The following is a 23,211-nucleotide window of genomic DNA, read 5'->3' as shown; positions in this document are numbered from 1 at the left end:
TAATATGTATTACTTATCCTTTCTTTTTTTCAGACGTCACGCATGTGAATTAATCAGTCCTTTTATATTAATCATGATTGTATAATGAATACGTTACTCGTAAGCAAGAGGGAAAACATTCACTGCAATAGATATTTGCAAAAATAAAAGAACAACAGTGTAACATATGAACCTATTTTATTAGAATTATATTAAAAATGCCGCAAAATTATACAGTGTATTCCATAAGTTCAGCATACAAATGATTAATTTCTGTTAATTTCTTCGCTCATTATCTTCTGAACAGTTATTCCAAGTACCAAAAACTGTCTTTGCTTTAGTTTACTTTATTCCCGCCATAATTATCATTTCGCGCCGTCTTTGGACGTCTTAGGTGCCCGTCTGTATTGTGACGTTAACAATAGACCATTGACGTTCTACACAATCAACAAGTTTTGTGTGTAGAAGCCATAAATGTCCCTTTGGCAGCAAGAGGGTTAAGAATTATAGAAAATTTAAAAAAAACTGTAACCACAGAGTGAATATTTGTAGACGCTGCCGACGACGGAATGAAGGATCGCTATCAAAATCGCAGGCTCGACAAAAAACAATCTTTCAACAGAATACAATATAAAATCTTATAAAAACGGCAAGCTTTTCTAAAAGCTATTACTTCGCGTTCTTCTCGACGACGAGCCGACAGAGGGCGCGTAAAGGAATATTTCGCAATGAATAAGTTTACGTCAAATGTCACGTGGGTAATGTACAAATGTTACATCCGGGGCTTCAGTAGTATTTTGGCATCTTGAGCAGCAAGGACACCATGGCGGATAAAGGAAAAGAGTCTATTGGCGACAAAGCCAGGGCCTGTGGAAAGTTCTTTTGTAACACAGAAGATGGAACTGTCATGGGTCGCGGTGCAAAAAGCTGGGGTATGTTGTCTGATTATTGGATTACCTTGCAGATCTATGCGAAACCTCTTGGCACCTTTCGGCTTTCGGTACATTTTGCATTGAAAATGCCGGTTTAGTTGTTTTTCTTAAACATTCAATAATGTTACGTCTTCTCATGTAAAAATTATAAATATTTAAACCCCTGAATGATAAAATTTTAATATTTACTACAACCAAAATATAACTTTGGTTCTGACCTTTATAAAATCGTCCTTGCTTTGGGGCACAATTGGGGTAAAAACAAAATGATTGATTATCATATGCATGCCCATGCATTTCTTTGATAAACTCAAAAAAATATCAGTTTAAATATATGTTCATATCACAGATATTTTTTTGTGATCATACAGACCATTGTTAATTATGCCCTTATTGGACAAAATGTTTGATAGGACATCTTCAAATAGGTCACCTTGAACAGTTAATTTTACCTAGAGTGAACCACAAAAGGTCGAAGAAAGGTAAAAATTGTATGTCAAAAGAAACTTTCATGTGATTAATACATGGGATGTGTACACAATATCAATGAACATAAAAGTTGATACATTTCGAAATACATGTTTAGTTGTTCATGACATTTTGTAAATTTGTTATTCACAATATCACTATTGAGGAATTCAGTTTTATGCAACATGTATTTGTCCCCTTCATTGCTTTCTTATTCGTATACATGTACATGTTTGAAACAAATTTTTTGGAGTTCGTTTGCGATTGGCTTTAATTGTCCTAGGCACAAACAATTTTGAAGCTTAATTAATTGTCACTAATGTCTAGCTAATTTTCGTATTTCTTGCAAATTTGAAAGCATTCTGCTATTCTGATGAAAAAGAACAAGAATTTTAATCTACATATTTCAATCCAATTTATTTAAATAATGAATACAAACAATTATTTGTTATTTAACCTATATGGACATGGTTTGTTAAACTGAAACCTGAAATATTAATGCATACCAATTTTCTTTTATAAATGTTTTTATATGAAATATGTACATAGCAGATAATGAATGTTACAAAAATTTTAAATGCATATTATAAAACATGATGCTTCAAAAATTATGAATCTTAATTTATTAAATACAAAAATTGCTTGGATGTACATGTATAAGGTCCAAATAATTTCCTTAAATCTACAGTGTATGTCTTTTTTGTATATCAGCTTAGGACTTCAAACTTTTGGTGCATGTTCTCTGAACATTTGCCATTTACCAAAAACAAGGTAAACTCTAAAAATGTCCCTTCATCTCTTTTATGGAACTATCCCCCATTTGATGGGTTGACATACTTAACCTGACAAGTTGATTGGCAGTGAGGTGATAATATTGTAAAAAAAAAGTGTTGTCAACCAGTGCATGACTGGTCAAGTTTGTGAGGCAGTTTTTTTTATAGGAATTGAAACAATTTTGTAGGTAATAAGACATCTATTGACAACTTCCAGAACAGATAAATTTAAATTACAAGTACCAGAAGCTTTTGTTAGCAATCAAGAAAGCCAATATACTTATTTGGCTGGTTATGCTTGTGGAGTTGATTAAATATGATATCCAACATAATTTGAGTAGTAATTTGAAATTTAAAACATACAAATTCAAATTCAAATTCAAATATATATATACTTCAACTAGAACTAGAAATAATCCATCAACCCTCAACACTATTTGAATGAAGGAAAATACTGTTCAGGTGGAGTAGGTTTAGTTTCCAAAATATCTGTATGGCTCTTTTTATTCAAACATATATAGTAGTTATTAATTATTATTTTGGGTAGAAAAGACTCAAGTTCCTCAACATTTAATACATGATATGGGTGCTGCCTTTATGAGAGTACATGTATGATACTTGTGCATGTTATAAAATGTTATCGGTTTGTTTCTAATCTTTGAACAATCATAGTCTTAACTTTCTGGCCAAGTTTTAATGACTTCTTGTATTTTTATTTAAAAATAAAAAAAATATATTGTAAGATTACAATGACATAACAATAGTATATTGAAATGGACCATGCCAGGCCCCCATACCATGATGGGTAGTCAGCTGATAGATTATTTAACTTCAATTTTGACATCAAAGTGCTAAAATAACTATTCAAAGTGAAAAATTCCAAAATATTTCACAGAAAAATCATTATATTTGTAGTTAAAAATTTTGACTGATGCAAAGACTATTTGGATATAATAAGTAAAAAAAATCATATTGCAGATGATATTTCACAAAATAAAAATTGGTGAAAAATCATCTGATTAAAAACATGATGTAACATTATCAAATTTGATATTTTATCACATTATTACATAGATATGGTAATAATAAATTGTTTGTGTGAGAACAAAAGGTTTGAATGTTGGCATTTGAGATTAATTTTAAGTTTGAACTCCAGGGCATGTGATGTAATTGTTGTACTGACCAGGTAATTCATTATCTCAGTGTTAATGTAAAGTTACATAACTTCATTGTACAGAATTGACAGGAGGGGCTAATATACTGTATAATGTATGTCTAGGAGGAATTAATTGCATTGTTGGAAAAATGTAATGTTTATTTACTGAACTGTTTATTACACTGGAGCTTGCTTGTTAGTAGTATTAAATTGTATCCTAGTAAAATAAATGTCAATTTGTTCTGGCTGTCATATAAACAAATTGTTTGGGTTTTTAGTGGAAGAAGACGTCAAGTCTTCTGAAGACTTAAGGGGCCGACCATTTGCATTGAGTCTCCATATGCCGCATTCATTTCGTGTATTACAATTTCCGATTTTTACACATGATTAGGCATCTGAATCATTTAATTTGTAAATTATGATTGTAAAACAATCACTATCGTAAATATGACACTTTTATTTATGTAAATTATTAGATTTCATCTCATCCACACAAACGTTATTTGTTTACTTGTAACAGGATGTTTTAACTGTAGAAATTTGTATTACGCATGCGTGAATTTGGTATCGGGACAACTCGCCCTGTTTAGAAGTTCGCCCTTGAAGTTACGAATTTGCAATCCTGCATACAAGAAGATTTTGTTTTTATATAAATAAAAGGATATATAAATTGTTGTCTTTATTCATGGTTTTCCTTTGTCATGTGAATTAGATGCCCTTCGTAACATACATGTGAACCTCCCGTTAAGGAGAAAAAACTCCCGTGTATGAAATTTTTCAGACGCCATATTTGATCATTTCTTACTACTGTACGGGTGTAATTGACATGTGTTAAATTTTACCTGAACATCAAAGAAGATGTATAATTATATGGCTTCACTTGTTAGCTTGGGTGTCAAACATACTGGTAATCAACGATGTTTACCTCCGGCTAACTGCCGTTGTGTTATCAAAACGATGTGTATTGGGAATATTGAAATACTTTTTTGTTACTTCCCTTTGTTTTATCCTGTTTTCAGTTATTTTGCTTTTAAAAATGTAAATTGTAAAAAGACTATAAATGATTAATATTTTAATCAAAGAATCATAAAAGGATGTTGATTAAATGAATTTAAATGATTTTGGACAAATAAAAAAAATAAAATTTATAAATTATTTTAGCAATCTAGACCTCCTTTCAAGGATTAAATTGAAGTTTATATGATAAATTTGTTTTTAACTGATTAGAAGTTAACATACAATATGTGCAACTAGACTAATAAAAGGTCTAGTAGTTAGATTAATTCCTAGTGAAATCTTGAAATTTAAATTTGTAAATGTTAGTACATATTAGAATTTATTGTGTAAGCTAAGAAATAGCAAGACATTTTACACTGTTTTTAAGTCTTTTTTAATAAGCTTTCTACAAATATGACTTTCATAATGCTTAAAATCCATGCAGTACTAGTGTTAGTGTATGTTATTTTTTTAATTAATTTACGATGTTGCAAATATACATGTGGAGCTTATTTCTTTCTTATTTGTCTATACATTTACAAATGATAAGGAGATGGAGACATGAACAAAAATATATACAGATAAGATATATAAATATAATGATTCATTTGCAAGCAGTGAACAATCATTTGTCAAAAACAAAACAAAACAAAACAAGAAACAGATTCTTCTTATTATTAACGAGTCTAGAACTATAAACATTACAATTTGATGGAAATTTGAAGAAAAAACACAATATTTACATCATTTGGTTACATTTACGACAAAATTTATGTCGATAAAAAAACATGATGTTTTGACCATTCAGTACTTAATAGATGCATAGTTCTTGGGGAAAAGTTTCATCAAATAATATGAATATAAATGACTTTTTTTGTGCTCATTTTTTACAGTGGGTTGTGATGATCTTCCAGTCAGGTAACCCTCATTTGGAGTGTTGTTCCCAACCTGTTAAAGGTCCATCTGCATAATTCAAAATTGGAAATTTCAACAAGCATCTAATATTCTTAATTTGGAAAATAAACCCTGGTGTGCTAGCTTCATGTATATTTTTTCTACCGATTTAATATATAACTAGAATTATGCAACCAGACTTAAGGAAAAGGCATGTAAGTTCATCATACAAATATGACACTTTTTCTAGACAATCCAGATCTTGCAAAATACGTCGCTAAAAATTGTAACCTTTAAAATTGTTGTTGTGCAGTAAAAACCCATATGGGAACTTTCAAAAGTTGGCAGGTATGTAACAAGTCTTGCTATTTTTATGCTCCATTTATGGGCAATATGTTTTCTAGTCTGTCCGTCCGTCCTGCTTCTGGTTATAAAGTTTATGGTCGAGGTAGTTTTTGATGAAGTTGAAATCCAATCAACTTGAAACTTAGTACACATGTGTTCCTCTTGATATGATCTTCTTAATTACTGCCAAATTAAAGATTTTACCTAATTTTCATAGTCAACTAAACATAGAAAATGTTTGTACGGATGGGAAATCCATGTACTTATGACCTTTTCTTGTTTGAAGAAAAAAAAATACATTTTAAAGATAATGGAATAAAGCAGCCTGGGTAAGTGGGGCTGCTTTTATGGTAATTCAAGTTACCTTTTATTCACCTTCTTCCACTTCAGAGCTATCAGCTCTTTGATTTTATTCATTTTTCAACTTTCTCTATATATATTTTATACTTGGATAGTAATTGATATTTGATGAAGAAACTGGTTTATGAAGTTATCACGAAAATCTAGAATTTTTGATAAAGGAATGCTCATTACCTCAAAAAATAGATCAGGATTGAATTTTGGTGGTGTTACATTAAAAGTTGTACGGTTATGCCCCTTTACAAATATAAAAATTGCGGAATATTTTGTTTCTGATTTTGATCTGTAGTTTGCCTCAACCAAATATTATAAAACTTAAACACAATGCTTATTACCACTATATTCAGATCAAGTTTGACTTTTGGTGATGTTGCTTTAAGCAGTGCTAGTGTTATGCGCTTTAACAAACGAAAAAAAGCTGAATTTTCCCGTTTTTGTTTTCTAACTTACTTTGCCTAAACCAAATGTTATGTAACTTTAATATACACAATACTTATTTATAACCACAAAACTCTGAGCACATACAAATTTTGGTAGTGTCACTTTTGCCGTTCCTAACTGTATATGATTTTCAAGCAGGGGCACCATCTGTGTTCCATGGACACTCTCCCTATTTATTTCTTGAAATTATTCCCAGCTAATTCTGATTTTTATATGACTGCAAAAAAAAATTTGCGTCATATAATGCTATCATGTCGTCCGAAAACACATTTAGTTCAGTTGGCTCAAAATGTTTTGGAATTGAGGGGGAAAATAGTTTTTTTCTGGTCAATGGACAATTAAGACAATTTAAAAGCAGTGTAAGGGAGGTAACTCAAAAAGATTTAACATACAATGTTGGGTATGTTTGGGGTAACATCTCTTGCACTACTTGTTAATTATGTATAAAGAAATGTCTTGTTTTGGAGTAATTGCAAAAAAGGGGTTTAGAAGTAGTTTTCATTTCTTTCTCCAAATTTCTCAAATTCCAAATTTTTGAAAAGTTTGAAGAAAAAATCTTTAATTTCACAATAGATTTGTAAGACATCTTGACATCTGTTTTGTGTCAGAAATTATGTCACAATCCAAATTCTGAGCTGTATCAAGCTTGAATGTTGTGTCATTACTTGCCCCAATTGTTCAGGGTTCGACCTCTGCGGTAGTATAAAGCTGAGCCCTGTGGAGCACCTGGTTAGTTATGGTTGTTTCTATCTATATTAGTGGTTTTTTTTCCGATTTACAAACTGAAACCATTAAATTAACATGATAATAGATATTAAAGTACAAAAATGTAGATATAAGAAGATTGGTATGAGTGCTAATGAGACATCTGTTTCCATCCTAGTCATACTTGGTAAGTAAACCATTATAAGGTCAAAGTTTGACCTTCAACACCGAGCCTTGGCTCACACCAAATAGCAAACTACACAGCCCCCCCTCCCAAAAAAAAATACTTGGAAGTAAAATAATTGACAATATTGTGTAGTTCACACTAAAATTGTAAAAGTTAGAAAATATGACTGAGGCATGCTGTTTTCCAAGTCTTGTTACAGCATTTAATGTTATACAACAATACCATGTAACTATATTACTGAGTTTAGGCAAATCTGAACTGCTAAATTGATTTTATGATATAGTGGAGCCAACTTCTACTTTCTTATACAAGTAAGACAAATTAAACAATCCTGAGTTATGAATTAGGGTCCCACATGGAAGACAACATATACATTACCATAAGGTTGATTATTTCATTATAGATAGAACAATATCAAATAAAAGAAAAAACAAACTAATATTTCAACTTGGAATTATTTTTAATTTATATGGAATTTGCATAATTTCTTGTACTTGAAATTTCTGATAAATTCTATGTTTCTTCTGTATCACAATGTTTTAGGCTGTGAATAACACTTTCCATACAATGTTTTTTGTATAGATAGTGTTGTGTGCAACACAGTACATTCTATTGAAAATGGGATACTTTCTTTGTAATAGAAGGTGTTGTGCATAGCACAGAACATTAAAATACAGAATAAACATGGAAATGTAATGTTAGCCATGTGGATGTGAGGAAATATAAATAACTGGAGAAGACCAATGGCCGAAACATCTCAAAAACTTGTTTTTTGATACAAGTATATAAAGTATGTTTTCTATTGGAATTTTGATTAAAAAAAAAATTCAAGCTCAAGAAATTATGCATATTCCATAACTAAAAAAAATCGTAAGTTTAAATAATAGTCTGTTAGATTATGAATGTGTCTGGAATATTGTATTTTAGCAAATAAAATGGAAAAAGATGTTGACCATTTGAATAACCACTTTTAAATGAATATATTGATTGTCAGTTTTAAATTCTCTTTTCAGCTGGAATTGGAATCTTTTATGTTATCTACTACATATGTCTTTCTGGTTTCTTTGCTGCTGCATTGGCTATCTTCTACCAGCTGGTTGATGATAAAGAACCACGACTAACAGGAGCAGACAGTCTTCTTAAAGCTAATCCAGGTAAACAATAATGATTTAAAGTTAATTAATGTATTACAGAGTCCAATCTTTCAAATTTTCATTATTAAATAGAAAGTCGCACATAAGACAAACAACAAACTGCTAAAAAATAGTACCTGTGATAAATGCATTTTAAGTAGCAGGTTACCACAAACTTGATTTTTCATTACAACTATTCATGTTTAATTTGTCTTTTGTGAGAACATGATATGGCATTTAGTTTGATGCATTTCTTAAAATAATACATATATATGACTACAGTGTGTGTCTATCATTTAAAGATAACTTATAAATAAACAAATTATAAATAATGATATTAGTAGAGCATGAAATAAACAAAGCAAAATTCAAAGCAAAAAATGTAAATTATTTCATAATTCTGTTAAATAGTATCACTTGAGAATGTATCTAGAATGTTCCTTACAACAATTTCAAATAAAAGATAAAAACATGTGTATTTGTTACTTGTACTTGGCAAGTTTTGTATTAACACAAGTTTAAATTCATTTTAGCTTTGGGTTATAGACCAATGCCAGGGTTAAAAACAACATTAGTAAGATTTACTGATGACCCTAAGTCATACCAGGAATACATTGACCATTTGGATACCTTTTTCAAACGTAAGTACATATGTGAACATATATTTGTTCCGCATAATACTTGTTCCCCCTGAAACAAACTATGGATAACAAAAGTTCTTTGGAACAAAAATTACATAATATCAATTCCACCTTAATAAGATATTTTCTTTGAACTATTGTCTCATAATATTTGTTATAATAATATAATATAAAAGAAAGAGTGTCATTTGATTTTTTTACACCTGATTACATCTTAATTAATGTTCACCTCACATGACATTTATCTGTACATGTGGTACATACAAAGAATGGAGTCTGAGGAATACATTTTTTTTTACATATTTAAACGATGGCTCTTCTTCTAGACAAGGTATGAAAATGCCTGTACTTGATTATTGGAAATTGTCTTCCATTCATTTGTAGCTAGAAATAATTTTGGATATTGTAGTATATATTCCTAGAACTTTGATCATATAATAAATATTTCTAGAACTTTCATTATCTAATAACCATGATAACTATTCCTAGAACATTTATAATATAGCCAATATTCCAATATGCCTGGAACTTTTTTAATATAAGAAATATTCCTAGAACTTTTTTAATATAACAAATATTCCTAGAACTTTTTTAATATAACAAATATTCCTAGAACTTTTATAATACATATATATATAACAAATATTATTAGAACTTTTATAATACATATATATAGCAAACATTCCTGGTACTTTTATAATATAAAACGTCCATACTAATCATGCTAATATTCCAAAGAACTTTAAACATATGAATAAAGTTCCATAAGGAATTGGGAACTTTCCTTATGTAATATTTTATCCTTTGAGAAGGAAATTTTCTTATAGCAATGGATAAAATATTATATCAGGAAAGTTCCAAATGGAACTTTTGTTATATGCTAAAAGTTCTTTAGAACAAATATTATGGGGGAACTTATATTCTGTCACACATAAAGTCAGCATTGTGGCATACTTGCCCATTCATATTTAAAGATTTTTTTGTGTTAGATTTTAGAGGAGTATGTACTAGAACCACCAAATCATTATTAACTACTTTTTTTGCACTATTAGATGGCATGTTTTCATACACTGGTGCATAAGTATAATAACTGGTACCTCATTCCTGTATTGGAGTGTTTTAAAGGGAAACTTCGCAAAAAAATCAAAAATTGATATTATGTTCATTCTGTATAAAAATGCTCAAATTCATAGATATTAAAGTTTTATTCCGCTAGATAAGCGATCACCATCGATTTTAAATTTAGAGTATCAATTCTCCGAGATCCGCCATCTTGTCTTCTTTCCCGATGAATAAAAACGATATGTCTATAAACCACAAAGAAACAAAACTACAGTAACCGATGTAGTCGTAATTGCGTGTCGATATCTTGTCAATCGTACGGTTGTTTAATCCGACTAACTAACTTGATACGGAAAATATTCTTACTTTTTTTTTAAATACCATGGTCTGTTGTTTTTAAACTGTTGATATTGGAATTAGGTGAAAAGTCAAAGTTGAAATCATAATTAAGTGTTCCGTGAAAATTGTTTTCGAAAATCAAATTTGTTCATAATTCTTTAAAGCAAGGATTTGTATAGTAATTACTATACAAATCCTTGTTTAAAGTAATAAACTTTTTTCAAATATATTTTGATCTTCCCTCATCTGATCACCAGCATGGCTAAAGGTATTACTTCCAAAGGTATTGTGAGGGGTGTGAGGTGACACGTCCAGGTATTCAAGCGATTTCCTGTCGGGCTTGCAAGTTCATGCATCGTTTCACTTCTGCAGGTATTGATCAGTGTACACGGCTGATAACTTATAACTTATAACTTTCCATTTTGAACTATCAGATGTATAATATACAACTCTGTCTTACTTGTCATTACTAAACTCAAACGCTTGTTTATAAATAACATTTCTGGTGTAAAGAATATAATTCATAAAAATATAAATAATACCCAAAAAATAAGATTTGATGAAATTAAAATCTATTTAAATATTTTTTCCAAGAGTGAATTTGGGAAAATGTAATATATAGTCATTGTCAATAGTGAAGGACAGATTGGAACAGACCAGAAATATTGATTTAAAAAAATGTACGCACTTGCCGACGATTCGTTTATACGACTGGATAGAAAGTTACGGAACTATAGCGCAATTTAAAATATATACGTGTATACATTGAACATAAGAAAAAAACATATATTTTGAATAAATAGGGGTAAAAGTGTTGAAAATAGACTAGTCCACGTATGCCAACAGTATGTAATCATCGAATGTCGTTAGACTACAGTTGTGTACCAAAAGAAGAAGATAACCAATTTGATTTAAATACAGGTCGATGTATAACTTTTGCTTTGGTTCATTGAAGCTGTGGACCTAGGAAAATCACAGATTTATATTTCAATAAGATTGTTCTGAAACAAAGGAAGGAGTTCGTCATCACAATTGTTATATATGCCACTGGACGAACACTAATTATCCCCAGGGGATGTGAATATTTTGCTGGGAAACTTTTGAGTATCAAAGTTTCAAATTAATTTCGGGATTTATTTTCTTTCTTGGTATTCAATAACAGAAAAAAGAATAAATTACTTGTTCGCTGAATAGGGGTATTCTTGTCAGATAAAAGAATTTAGTTATATTTAAAAAATAGGGAAATATGACATTAAATTGGTTCTGTCTTTTTTTAAACATCGTTAAAACGATGTGTGTCTAAGGTGAACGCCACAAGAACCCTGTAATACTAGTACGAGAGTATAGCATGTAAACATTCCTTCTCAATAATATAGTTGTATTGGAAATCTTTTCATACAGATTGACAACTCATTGTCCGATATGCATGTAATATTTGCCACATGACGCCCATAGTTCTTTCTACCATCTTCACCTTATTCTTTGATATTGCTGTAAACATCGATGGTTCACACCCAAACAAAATGGGAGTAATGAACCTTCAGAGCTTCTCTGTGTTATACACTTGTGAAATATATAGACGAAATTTCTGTATTGAAATGAATCTACATCTCACAAACAGGATTTTCAAATAACGATTTTGAGTAATCATCTTACAAACCAATATAAACGTATGGCAAGATATAACCATGAAGGAATTTAGTTTTTGTCAGACGCAAGAACTCATCACTATATCATAAACGTATACGTATATATATGCATACAGTTTCAAATATCAAGAACAAGCGGTCGATGTCGATAGTCTGTTTTCTAACTGTTCAGAGTTAGACATGTCACTTGTTCATTCTTGGAAGCCTTCATATTCCCCGTCTAACGATGGGAACTCTTTCTGATTGTGTTGACTATAAATGCTTGTATGGTAATTCTGTCGTTTATCTGTACAAGATATCAAACAGATGTACAATGGTATATCAAATTGGGTAATATTGCATTTAGTTTTTATTAAAGATTAAAACTACTATTTTTTGCTTCATATTTGAATCTTCACGCCAATTGCCGCTAAGAAAGTAATCAAAAATTGTTTCCTTTTATTTTTATACACTTTCGGAATTACGAATCAGAATTTTATTTTCAATTAATTTACACAATTTAATTATTGTATCTTTATTCTCATCGTGTATTAAATCTTAGTGTATTAACATCATGGCAGCATATACTCTTTCTAATTCTTTCTGTTTATCCTTTCCAAATAACAACATTTATACCTGTGTACGCTTGAACTCACACCTGCGGCTTAATAGCTACAAGGTAAACGAATTGACCTCAAGCCGAGAAATATACAGTGACCTTTACAAAATAATATACACACTCTGCTCACACATTAGTTGCATTGAAATGATTATCAAAACAATAACGGTAAAAAGAATTGAAATATTTTCAGTTCAATATCAGTAAAAATGTTCAATAAATATTTTATGAAAAAAATCTCAACAATAATTAATTAGATTTATTCAAAAACATTTACTAGAGATAATTTTATAGGAGTTTAATTCAATCAATACAAAACGGTATATATATGCATAGTCACTTTCGTTCATTCTTAAATTGTGGTTAATAACTTCGACCATTCGTCAGCTGTGCGCTTTTAATTACGTATATTGTCGATAAGCTATAAGAGTTAAACAGATTTTATTTTTTCCCAGAATTCAATAAATCGGGCTAATACGTCACGACCCACTCGAGAATTCAACCAAAAAAGTTACAAATACTTGATTTTCTCCGTTATTAGAAGGACTATAAATTTAAAACTTTGCAAATGTGTTTTTTTATGTTAAGATGAACATAATTAGATGATAAGTAAAAAATCGCGGAATTTCCCTTTAACCAAGTTATTTTACAACATACTCAGATATAAAGACACTATAGAATCCTTTCCGTAAACTTGAATTAATATGAGAAAGCTACTACAAAATGTACATATGATGGTAATATGAGAAAGCTACTACAATCGACATAGATGACTTTTCTACAAGTTTGATACGGTTATGTTAAATTATGTGATTGTGTTCTACACTGGAATATTCTCAAATTAGTTAGTGAAGTAGACATCAAAACAATGTCAGGGTTTCCCCTGGGTCAATTATTTTTTTCGCCACCTCTTTCGCCAAAACAATATATTTTTCGCCACTTTGTTAATTTTTTTCGCCAAGTTATATTTTTCGTTTAATCCCCCCCCCTAAATAAGATGAGTTTGTCCTATCGTTGTCTATGATTATTCTCTCAAACTTATCTTAGAGTCTACATTGTTACAGGTAAATTGTAATGAAAAAACTTTTAACATTTACTATTAAAAAAACAGAACTTTTTTTAAAAGGGTGAAATTTCTTTTTATATGTATTTTGAACAACTTTTCTAATAGAGGGGGCCACTTACTTTTGATAATAATGAAGATATCAGTCCCATAATATAACAAAATTCTTGGACATGTTTTGACCATAAAATACAAGAAAGATGTACAGTTCTTTGGGTAAATTTCTTCAAAAGAAAAATAGGTGCCCTTTTGGTCTATGAAGTGGTTTTTACAAGAAGAAAAAAAGCTTTTATGACTTGGAATTGATCCCTCGTTAAAGGTGTGTGTATACATTGAAGGTGACTCCCTTTCAAGGGGTTGTTCCCAATCTTTTGCAAAGATATCTTCATAACGACAGTTTTCTTTCAGTCTAGACCATCGTAAATGAAAAAGTTGAGACGTAAAACTATGCTTGAAACATGTCGTAACGCACAAACGACTTTAAAGTACTCTTTAAAATCAATTATCGATATCAAAGTCAAAGTCAAAGGATAAAGTTTTAAATCAGAGATATTTCTTGATTTTAATAAATTTTCGTCATAACAACAGTTTTCTTTTCTGGACTATAAGAGGAGACGTCAAAACTTTACTTCGAACACGTGCGTCGCAAAGTAGTTAATAAAAGATCCTTTTGTGAAAAATGACGGACGCCATTTAACCATATCATAATGTCAACAATACAATTAACACCTTTATTAATTAGTCCTTTGATGTCGATATCACACAATGCAATCAGTTGATTATTGATTTCCTGTCAAAATCTAAACGAGTTCAAGGTGAATTCCGAGTATATCGTCTGATCAGGTAAAATCTGAGACACCCGAAAAAATGTAAATAAACAAGATGGCTGAAAATAAATCGTATATATATTTCTTTCGCCAATGACGAATTTTAATCGCCACAATTATTATATTTTCGCAAATTGCGAAAATGGCGACCGCCAGCGGAAACCCTGAATGTAGAGTAAGATAATATTTTTGATGAGATATTTTCTTTAATGATTGCATTCGACCATTTGTTTGACTTAATTATAGCATACACTGGAACCCAGGAAGGTGCCATTGATTGCCCAGGTGATAATTCTCCAAGAAATCCTTCAGCACATGATAAGGCTTGTAAAGTCAATTGGACTGACTTGAAAGATTGTGCACCCACAAGTGGAACAAAGTATGGATATGATGAAGGAAGACCATGTATGCTTATCAAACTGAACAAGGTAAGATTTCAAAAAGATTGAAAATTGTATAGAATTCAATTATCAAATAAATTTATAATATATTTGTCTTAGAAAAAATCTAAACCCCCAAATATAATCATTCGAGAGGTTCATAACTAGAGATAGGCACATGCTCTTGTGGCAGAGTTATGTTATCATCACTCGAGAGGGTTATTAAATAGTGATAGGCACATGTACTTGTGGCAGTGTTATGTTATCATCACTCGGGAGGTTTCTAACTAGTGATAGGCATATGTACTTGTGGCAGAGTTATGTTATCATCACTCGAGAGGCTTCTAACTAGTGATTGGCACATGTACTTGAGGCAGTTATGTTATCACTCCAGAGGCTTCTAACTAGTGATGGGCACATGTACTTGTGGCAGTGTTATGTTATCATCACTCAGGAGGTTTCTAACTAGTGATAGGCACATGTACTTGTGGCAGAGTTATGTTATCACCACTCGGGAGGTTTCTAACTAGTGATAGGCACATGTACTTGTGGCAGTGTTGTGTTATCATCACTCGGGAGGTTTCTAACTAGTGATAGGCACATGTACTTGTGGCAGTGTTATGTTATCATCACTCGGGAGGTTTCTAACTAGTGATAGGCACATGTACTTGTGGCAGTGTTATGTTATCATCACTCGAGAGGCTTCTTACTAGTGATGGGCACATGTACTTGTGGCAGTGTTATGTTATCATCACTTGAGAGGCTTCTAACTAGTGATGGGCACATGTACTTGTGGCAGTGTTATGTTATCATCACTCGAGAGGCTTCTAACTAGTGATAGGCACAGTTACTTGTGGCAGTGTTATGTTATCATCACTCCAGAGGCTTCTAACTAGTGATGGGCACATGTACTTGTGGCAGTGTTATGTTATCATCACTCAGGAGGTTTCTAACTAGTGATAGGCACATGTACTTGTGGCAGTGTTATGTTATCATCACTCGAGAGGCTTCTTACTAGTAATGGGCACATTTACTTGTGGCAGTGTTATGTTATCATCACTTGAGAGGCTTCTAACTAGTGATGGGCACATGTACTTGTGGCAGTGTTATGTTATCATCACTCGAGAGGCTTCTAACTAGTGATGGGCACATGTACTTGTGGCAGAGTTATGTTATCATCACTGGAGATTTTTATGAACTAGTGATACACATGTGTACTTTTGGCAGAGTTGTTATCATCACTCGGGAGGTTTCTAACTAGTGATAGGCACATGTACTTGTGGCAGAGTTATGTTATCATCACTGGAGATTTTTCTAACTAGTGATACACATGTGTACTTGTGACAGAGTTATGTTATCATCACTCTATAGTTTCTAACTAGTGATAGGCACATGTACTTGAGGCAGTTATGTTATCATCACTCATGAGGTTTCTTACTAGAGAAAGGCACATGTACTTGTGGCACAGTTATGTTATCATCACTCGGGAGGTTTCTAACTAGTGATAGGCACATGTACTTGTGGCAGAGTTATGTTATCATCACTGGAGATTTTTCTAACTAGTGATACACATGTGTACTTGTGGCAGAGTTATTTTATCATCACTCAGGAGGTTTCTAACTAGTGATAGGCACATGTACTTGTGGCAGAGTTATGTTATCATCACTCGAGAGGTTTCTAACTAGTGATAGGCACATGTACTTGTGGTAGTGTTATGTTATCATCACTCTGGAAGTTTCTAACTAGTGATAGGCATATGTACTTATGGCAGTGTTATGTTATCATCACTCGAGAGGCTTCTAACTAGTGATGGGCACATGTACTTGTGGCAGAGTTATGTTATCATCACTGGAGATTTTTCGAACTAGTGATACACATGTGTACTTGTGGCAGAGTTGTTATCATCACTCGGGAGGTTTCTAACTAGTGATAGGCACATGTACTTGTGGCAGAGTTATGTTATCATCACTCAGGAGGTTTTTTACTAGAGAAAGGCACATGTACTTGTGGCAGAGTTATGTTATCATCACTCGGGAGGTTTCTAACTAGTGATAGGCACATGTACTTGAGGCAGTTATGTTATCATCACTCGAGAGGCTTCTAACTAGTGATTGGCATATGTACTTGAGGCAGTTATGTTATCACTCGAGAGGCTTCTAACTAGTGATAGGCACATGTACTTGAGGCAGTTATGTTATCATCACTCATGAGGTTTCTTACTAGAGAAAGGCACGTACTTGTGGCAGTGTTATGTTATCATCACTGGGGAGGTTTCTAACTAGTGATAGGCACATGTACTTGTGGCAGATTTGTGTTATCACTTTATTTGAAAAAATGTCCAAATATAATGTACATGGTGAATTTCATAATACAAAAACAGTATAACTAGAACCTTAGTCAAAAAGTCTTACAACCCAAACACAAATTTATAAAAACATTTGTAAACATGTTTTCTTTATTGAAAAATTTATGAAGCATGCATGCTGTTAAGTATCCTCTTTATGAGAATGTCCACAGATCAACTTGGTTGTACAAGTGTTCAACATGAAATGAGCTGTTCAATATATATATGCCAAATGAGGGCTTTGAATCAGCTTAGACTAAAATATATTATAAAAAGGATGCTAGATGTGTTATTGCTATGTTTTCAACAAGTGAGGCATTTGAGTTTGTTGAATCACTCTATTCTTAAGTTTCTTGTATTGTTTTGCCTAAACTGAAATCTTTTTAACATTAATTTGAAATATTATTCTTTTTTCTGAAGGTTTACGGATGGCAGCCTGAGGCCTACTCTGACAAACTGAATGATACTGCTGCCCTTCCAGAAGCAATTAAAGGCTTGTACAAAGATTATATGGTCACAGTAAAATGTGCAGGACAGGTTGGTCAAGTTAGATATTCATAGTGTGGAAATAATCAGTGTTTGCTCTCTGTCTTTAATTTACATAAATTAAGTATCTTTTTTGTCTGAATTATAGAGATAAATATACAGGTTCATTACACTATGACTTATTTTGATCAGTAAACAACTTAAATATTTTAGATATTTTCACTGATTGACCCAAAAATGCACATCATGTGGAAAATTGTCATTTTGATCTACTTGGTGGAAAAACTTTTAAAAAAAATTACCATTATATGTATTTAAAACAAAGTAATAAATAGTCTGTTGTTTTTAAAAAATTTCTAATATTAAACATAAGAATATTTGGTATCAAAGTTAACAATCATCAATGCTAGTGTGCTTGCTACTGAAGTAAAAAAAGTCTTCTGCATCAGTTACCAACGATGAACAAGGAAACCTTTGGTGCAATAGTTAATGTCAATTTTATTAAAACTATGTATGAATTAACTTCATATCAAGCATATTAAATATGATAAAGGACAGAAAAGATAGTGATTATATGTTTCAAACTTGAATTTTTCAACTATCATGAAGGCACAGGCCTTTTAAATTAGTCATCAACCTTTTCAGTGATGGTAAGCCCTATCTGCAGAATAGAAAGAAGTGGGGTCATATTATGTTCCTATTTGTTATCTGACCTTATTTTTTGTTTTACAGAATCCAGCTGATGTTGATAACATTGGACCAGTCCAGTATTTTCCAGAAGGTGGACTAGCATACAAGTATTTTCCATACCTTAACCAGGATGGATATCTCGCTCCAGTAGTCATGGTTAAATTTAAGGCACCTAAAGTCCAGACTCTACTTATGATTGAATGTAGAGCATATGCCAGAAATATTAAATATGACAAGTTGGAATTAGATGGGGCTGTTCACTTTGAAATGATGGTAGATATTGGAGCAAGGAATGTGACTGGCGGTGCAGGAAAATAATTATAAACAATCTTAGGTACAAATTGGGGGGAGTCATTATTATCAAATTTAAGTCATTTATATCGAAGATATTTTAAAGAACTAATTTATACAAACAATAGTTGTAGACTTTTAAAACAAAAACAAAAAGTAAAGGCTTTTACATTACGAGCAATATAACAATATAATATAAAAAGTAAAAAAAACAAATTAAAACTAGCCTTAACAGAAGCTTTGAATGATTTGAAGGGGAGAAACAGATGTCACCATTGTGTTGGTCTTTCTTGTCCATTTTCAATTTTGACATATTTAATCAGAACCTTTAATCATTAGAATATTTGTAAACTTTATAAGATGAAGCAATTTAAATGAATTGTAAGAACCTTGAATGCAGTTTTTGTTTTTGTATATTTTGGTATCTAATGGGTGCAGTAGTTAATCATTAAAACATATATATTGTTTTCTCTGGTGTTAATGAGTAACTAAGTTTATTTTGTTTTACTTCAGACAGTCATGCAATCTAGAGTTTACAAGCAAATGAAATAAACAAGTTAATATGAAATCTTAGAAAAATAAAAAAATCTCCATGCAAATGTCCATTATCTGCATTTAGAATTTGTTGTAGTTATATTTTATAATGGGAAGTATTTATTTAAACTACTGTAATTGATGCTCAGCAATGTAATATTCACACACACACACATATATGTACATGTTATGATAATGATTCTATACATTCCATGCGAGTGGAATAGTTTTTGTATGCAATAGAAATGTTGTATGTGTTTTGTAGAATCTAGATAGTGTGAGGGTTGAATCTAAACCAGACTTACAGGTGTTTTCCTAAGCATAATCCATTTGAAAAATGAAAGAGCACTGATATTTTTAGCAATTTAATAGCATTTAATACTCAATATGAAAAATGTATTAAATGATAGGTTTTAGTCAGAATCTCAATTAGATTTCAGAATTCTGTATATTTCATAGGATGCAAGAGATTGTGTTATACAAATAAATATGTTAACAGTACATTAACTGGTAAATTTTTTGATATGAAGTGAAACCCTGACCACTCAGGAAATAAGCTTTGAACAAAACCAATTTCATAAGTGGAGGAGCTTACAAGTTTAATCAGTGCATTGAATGAGACAACGATTAAAATGTATTTATAGTAAACTGTTAAGTAATTTTTAAACCGAAGATTTGGCAGTAACAGCTGGTTTATAATGTGTAGGAAATGAGATGTTTTTATAATATTGTTAACTGTTTTATTTTTTTATTTTTTTTTGCCTTCGATATAGTTTTTATTATAAATGTAAATAGTTAGCATGTACAGAAAGAGGTTTTGGATTCAGATTATTGAGTTAAACTGGTTTCAGCATGTTTAGCACAATACATCTGATTTTAAAACCTTTTGTGTCAATTAGATTTTTATATAGTCGGCCTCCTAACAGATTTCAGAATTTTGTTTAGAGTGGAATTTTTTATGTTTATGAAGTATCTAGTCCTGTTATTTATTAATGGTTTTAAGAAATGATTATTTTTATGTATAGTTCATGAGATTTGCATAATTTTGTGTTTGAATGTGTGAAGATGTATGTCTGTAATGTGAAACAGTCAATGAAGTACCCCCCCCAAAAAAAAAGTTTAAAAAAAATAAAAAAAAGGTTATTCAAAAAAAAAGAAGACAATGGTCAAAATAGCTACATGTAATGAATATGTAAATATATAATATATCAAAGATTACCAACTCCTTTGAAAAAGTAACACCATAAATATAAAATATGTTAAGCACTTGGTTCCTGACATATTCATTACCTTCTATCTAATTTGACTGTTGTTTGAAAAAAAATATGTCCATAATAATCTAAATTAAAATTTTCATGAACTATACATTTACTTAAATATCAAACTCTGTTGACCAGTTTATGTTATTTATATTTCTTGAAATCATTAATGTAATAATAGGACTTGAGTGCAATAGTACAAAGTTCGTCCAATTTTAAAAAGGACTTATTTTTCATATCATTTATGAATTGAATGTTGATCTGAATATAGCACTTACGTTGATGATCATCTGTCATGATTCATTCAGTTCACCATTGTTTTTACTAAACTTCACTCAATTGTCATTGGTTGTGTTAGAAAGGAATAAATTTTAATGTTTAATTAGCACATTTTTTTTATTTGTCAAATCTCATTTTAAAAAAATTCCAAATTAATGTGTTTCTAGTCTTATTTTAATTTTTGAAAAGTAGGATTCAAGTTGTATTTTCTCAGGTGTTCACACAAATGAGGCCAACATTTTTTTATTAATGGGTTAAAACAAAGAAGTTGGAGGATTTTAATGAAATCTCTCTCATATAAGTTTTTCAAATATATTTTCAATTCTTATTTTCCTGTTCAGACGAAACAAAATTACATACATTGTATAAAGCCTATTATTCCTTCCAGAATATTTTTATTTGATAATTTATTAAAAGATTAATATATATATATATATACTTGCAAATTATTTTTAAGGATTGTTTATTACATATCTAAAAATGAAAGAATGTTGGCCTAAATTATAGTATCATACCTGTTAACCTTCCAATACCTGATAGATCATTCCAATTCAAACTCTTCTTTAGCGTAGAATGTGCATTTTTCATGACAGCTTCCTTTACACAAAAGAATTGTATTTCTTAAGTTAAATAAATAGAAAATAGATTTCAACTTATAAGAGCCATAGATTTTCATGTATTAAAGAGAATTTGAATTTAGAAAGCACATTTAACAATTATTTCATGGTTGAAAAGAAACACATTTCTGGTCACAATATTATCAAATACCTTACATTATGTTATTTCTTTCACCTGTTAAGAATGAAAGGTCATATATAAGAAATGGCTTAAAATTATCAAAGAACCTTTTAGAGAGTGTTAAAGGAAAGAGAATGGTTTTTGTGAGGGAGATACATCATTCAATGAGATGAGGTTCCAGTTGGAAGTCTCCCTCAACATTTGGGATGGATAACAGGTATGCAGTATGTCTGCTACACAAAATGCTTGTGAATATATATTGTCAGATGTGGTATGTTTAAATCACTTTTTTATTACATGAAGTTTATCAAATTAGAAATACAATAAAAACATTAAAAATGAACTTATTTGTGTTTATTAAGAGTTTATAGTGTCCAAGTTTTTTGAATTTTCCTTGTTGGTACTGATAACCCTCTCAGCACTGTAAATTGATAATTACTTACCTGGACATATGTTTTTATGCACCTGCTTTAGCAGAGGGGGCATAAATGTTTATCCTTGTACTTCTGTGTGTCCATTCACAAGTCCATACGTCCTAAAGTTTGTTTCTGTTCTCTAACTTAAGTTTGCTTCCTCAAAATGGTTTGAAACTTCTACAAAACACTGGGTTTGAATTTTGGTGGTGTCACTTAAACTGTTTTAGAGTTATGCCCCTTTAAAAGGGTAAAATTGCTGAATTATATGACCTTCTACAATGAACGAAGCCAATAACTCAAAGTCTGCTTTAAAAAGCCAAAATATCAAATGTTAATGATTCAAATGATAAATGTACAGAAAAATCAACTAAAAACAAAAATGAAACTCAGCAACAAATGATAATCACTTAATTACAGGCACCTGACTTTGGGACAGGCTAATACATACAGAATATGGAGGGGTTAAACATGTTTGTGGGATTCCAATCCTCACCCTAACCTTGGTCTGATGTAACGGTATAAGATGGGTACTTGTACACCTGACAACATAAAGACACAGATCTAAGAGTACTCGCTGTTATTGACAGCATGTTTAAAGCCAATAACATCTTATAATAAAAATCCTGCATCGAACAGCAAGCTTTATAAAAAAGCCCAAAAAAAGACAAATTTAAAACCATTCATACAGGAAAATTAACGGTCTAATCTATATAAAAAAACGAGATCCTAGAAACATTTATGAAACGCATCAACAAACAACAACCACTGAACATCAGGAGTTTGTTAAACAAAAAATCTTACGATTTAGATTGGTCATCAGTCATGAACAATTCAGTATATTATTAATAAATCTTGGTTGTAAGTTTTTTTGTGAAAAAGATTCCAGGTTTCTAAGTTTATTTAAAGGATCGATAAATTGACAAGGATTGTTGGATATTGAAAGAGTTGTGATATATAAATACCTAAATATGGTGCTCAAGGAACATCGTGAAAGAAAGGAAAATTTCCTGTGTAAAACTGATATATCTCTGGTAATTGACTTTATCTTACCCTAAAGATGAAATTTGACAAGAAGGCAGGATGATCAACTCAACAAAATAAAAAGTTTAGATCAACTAAAAAAAGGCAAAACTGATAAGAGTGAAAAATAAACAGACAAGATAACAACTAAAAAAGATATAGGACAAAATTCTTCATCCTATACTGTTATTTTAAATTTTAGTACATACAAAAACATCTAAATTGT

The 23,211-nt window shown here is 31.0% G+C and overlaps 1 protein-coding gene across 1 annotated transcript; it reads left to right on the top strand.

Annotated features, from left to right (window-relative positions):
* The first annotated feature begins 711 nt into the window (after positions 1 to 711).
* Positions 712 to 21,892, top strand: LOC139514695 (probable sodium/potassium-transporting ATPase subunit beta-3). Its single transcript, XM_071304201.1, has 6 exons — positions 712 to 911; positions 8,250 to 8,390; positions 8,903 to 9,010; positions 14,795 to 14,976; positions 17,693 to 17,809; positions 18,491 to 21,892. The coding sequence occupies exons 1-6, from the start codon at positions 803 to 805 to the stop codon at positions 18,764 to 18,766; spliced, it is 933 nt and encodes a 310-aa protein (XP_071160302.1). The 5' UTR covers positions 712 to 802; the 3' UTR covers positions 18,767 to 21,892.
* The last annotated feature ends 1,319 nt before the right edge of the window (positions 21,893 to 23,211 follow it).

This window comes from Mytilus edulis, chromosome 3, assembly GCF_963676685.1.
Source record: "Mytilus edulis chromosome 3, xbMytEdul2.2, whole genome shotgun sequence".
Taxonomy (NCBI): Eukaryota; Metazoa; Mollusca; class Bivalvia; order Mytilida; family Mytilidae; genus Mytilus; species Mytilus edulis.
Note: the sequence above shows the minus strand (reverse complement) of the source record. Positions and strands in the feature narration are given on the sequence as shown.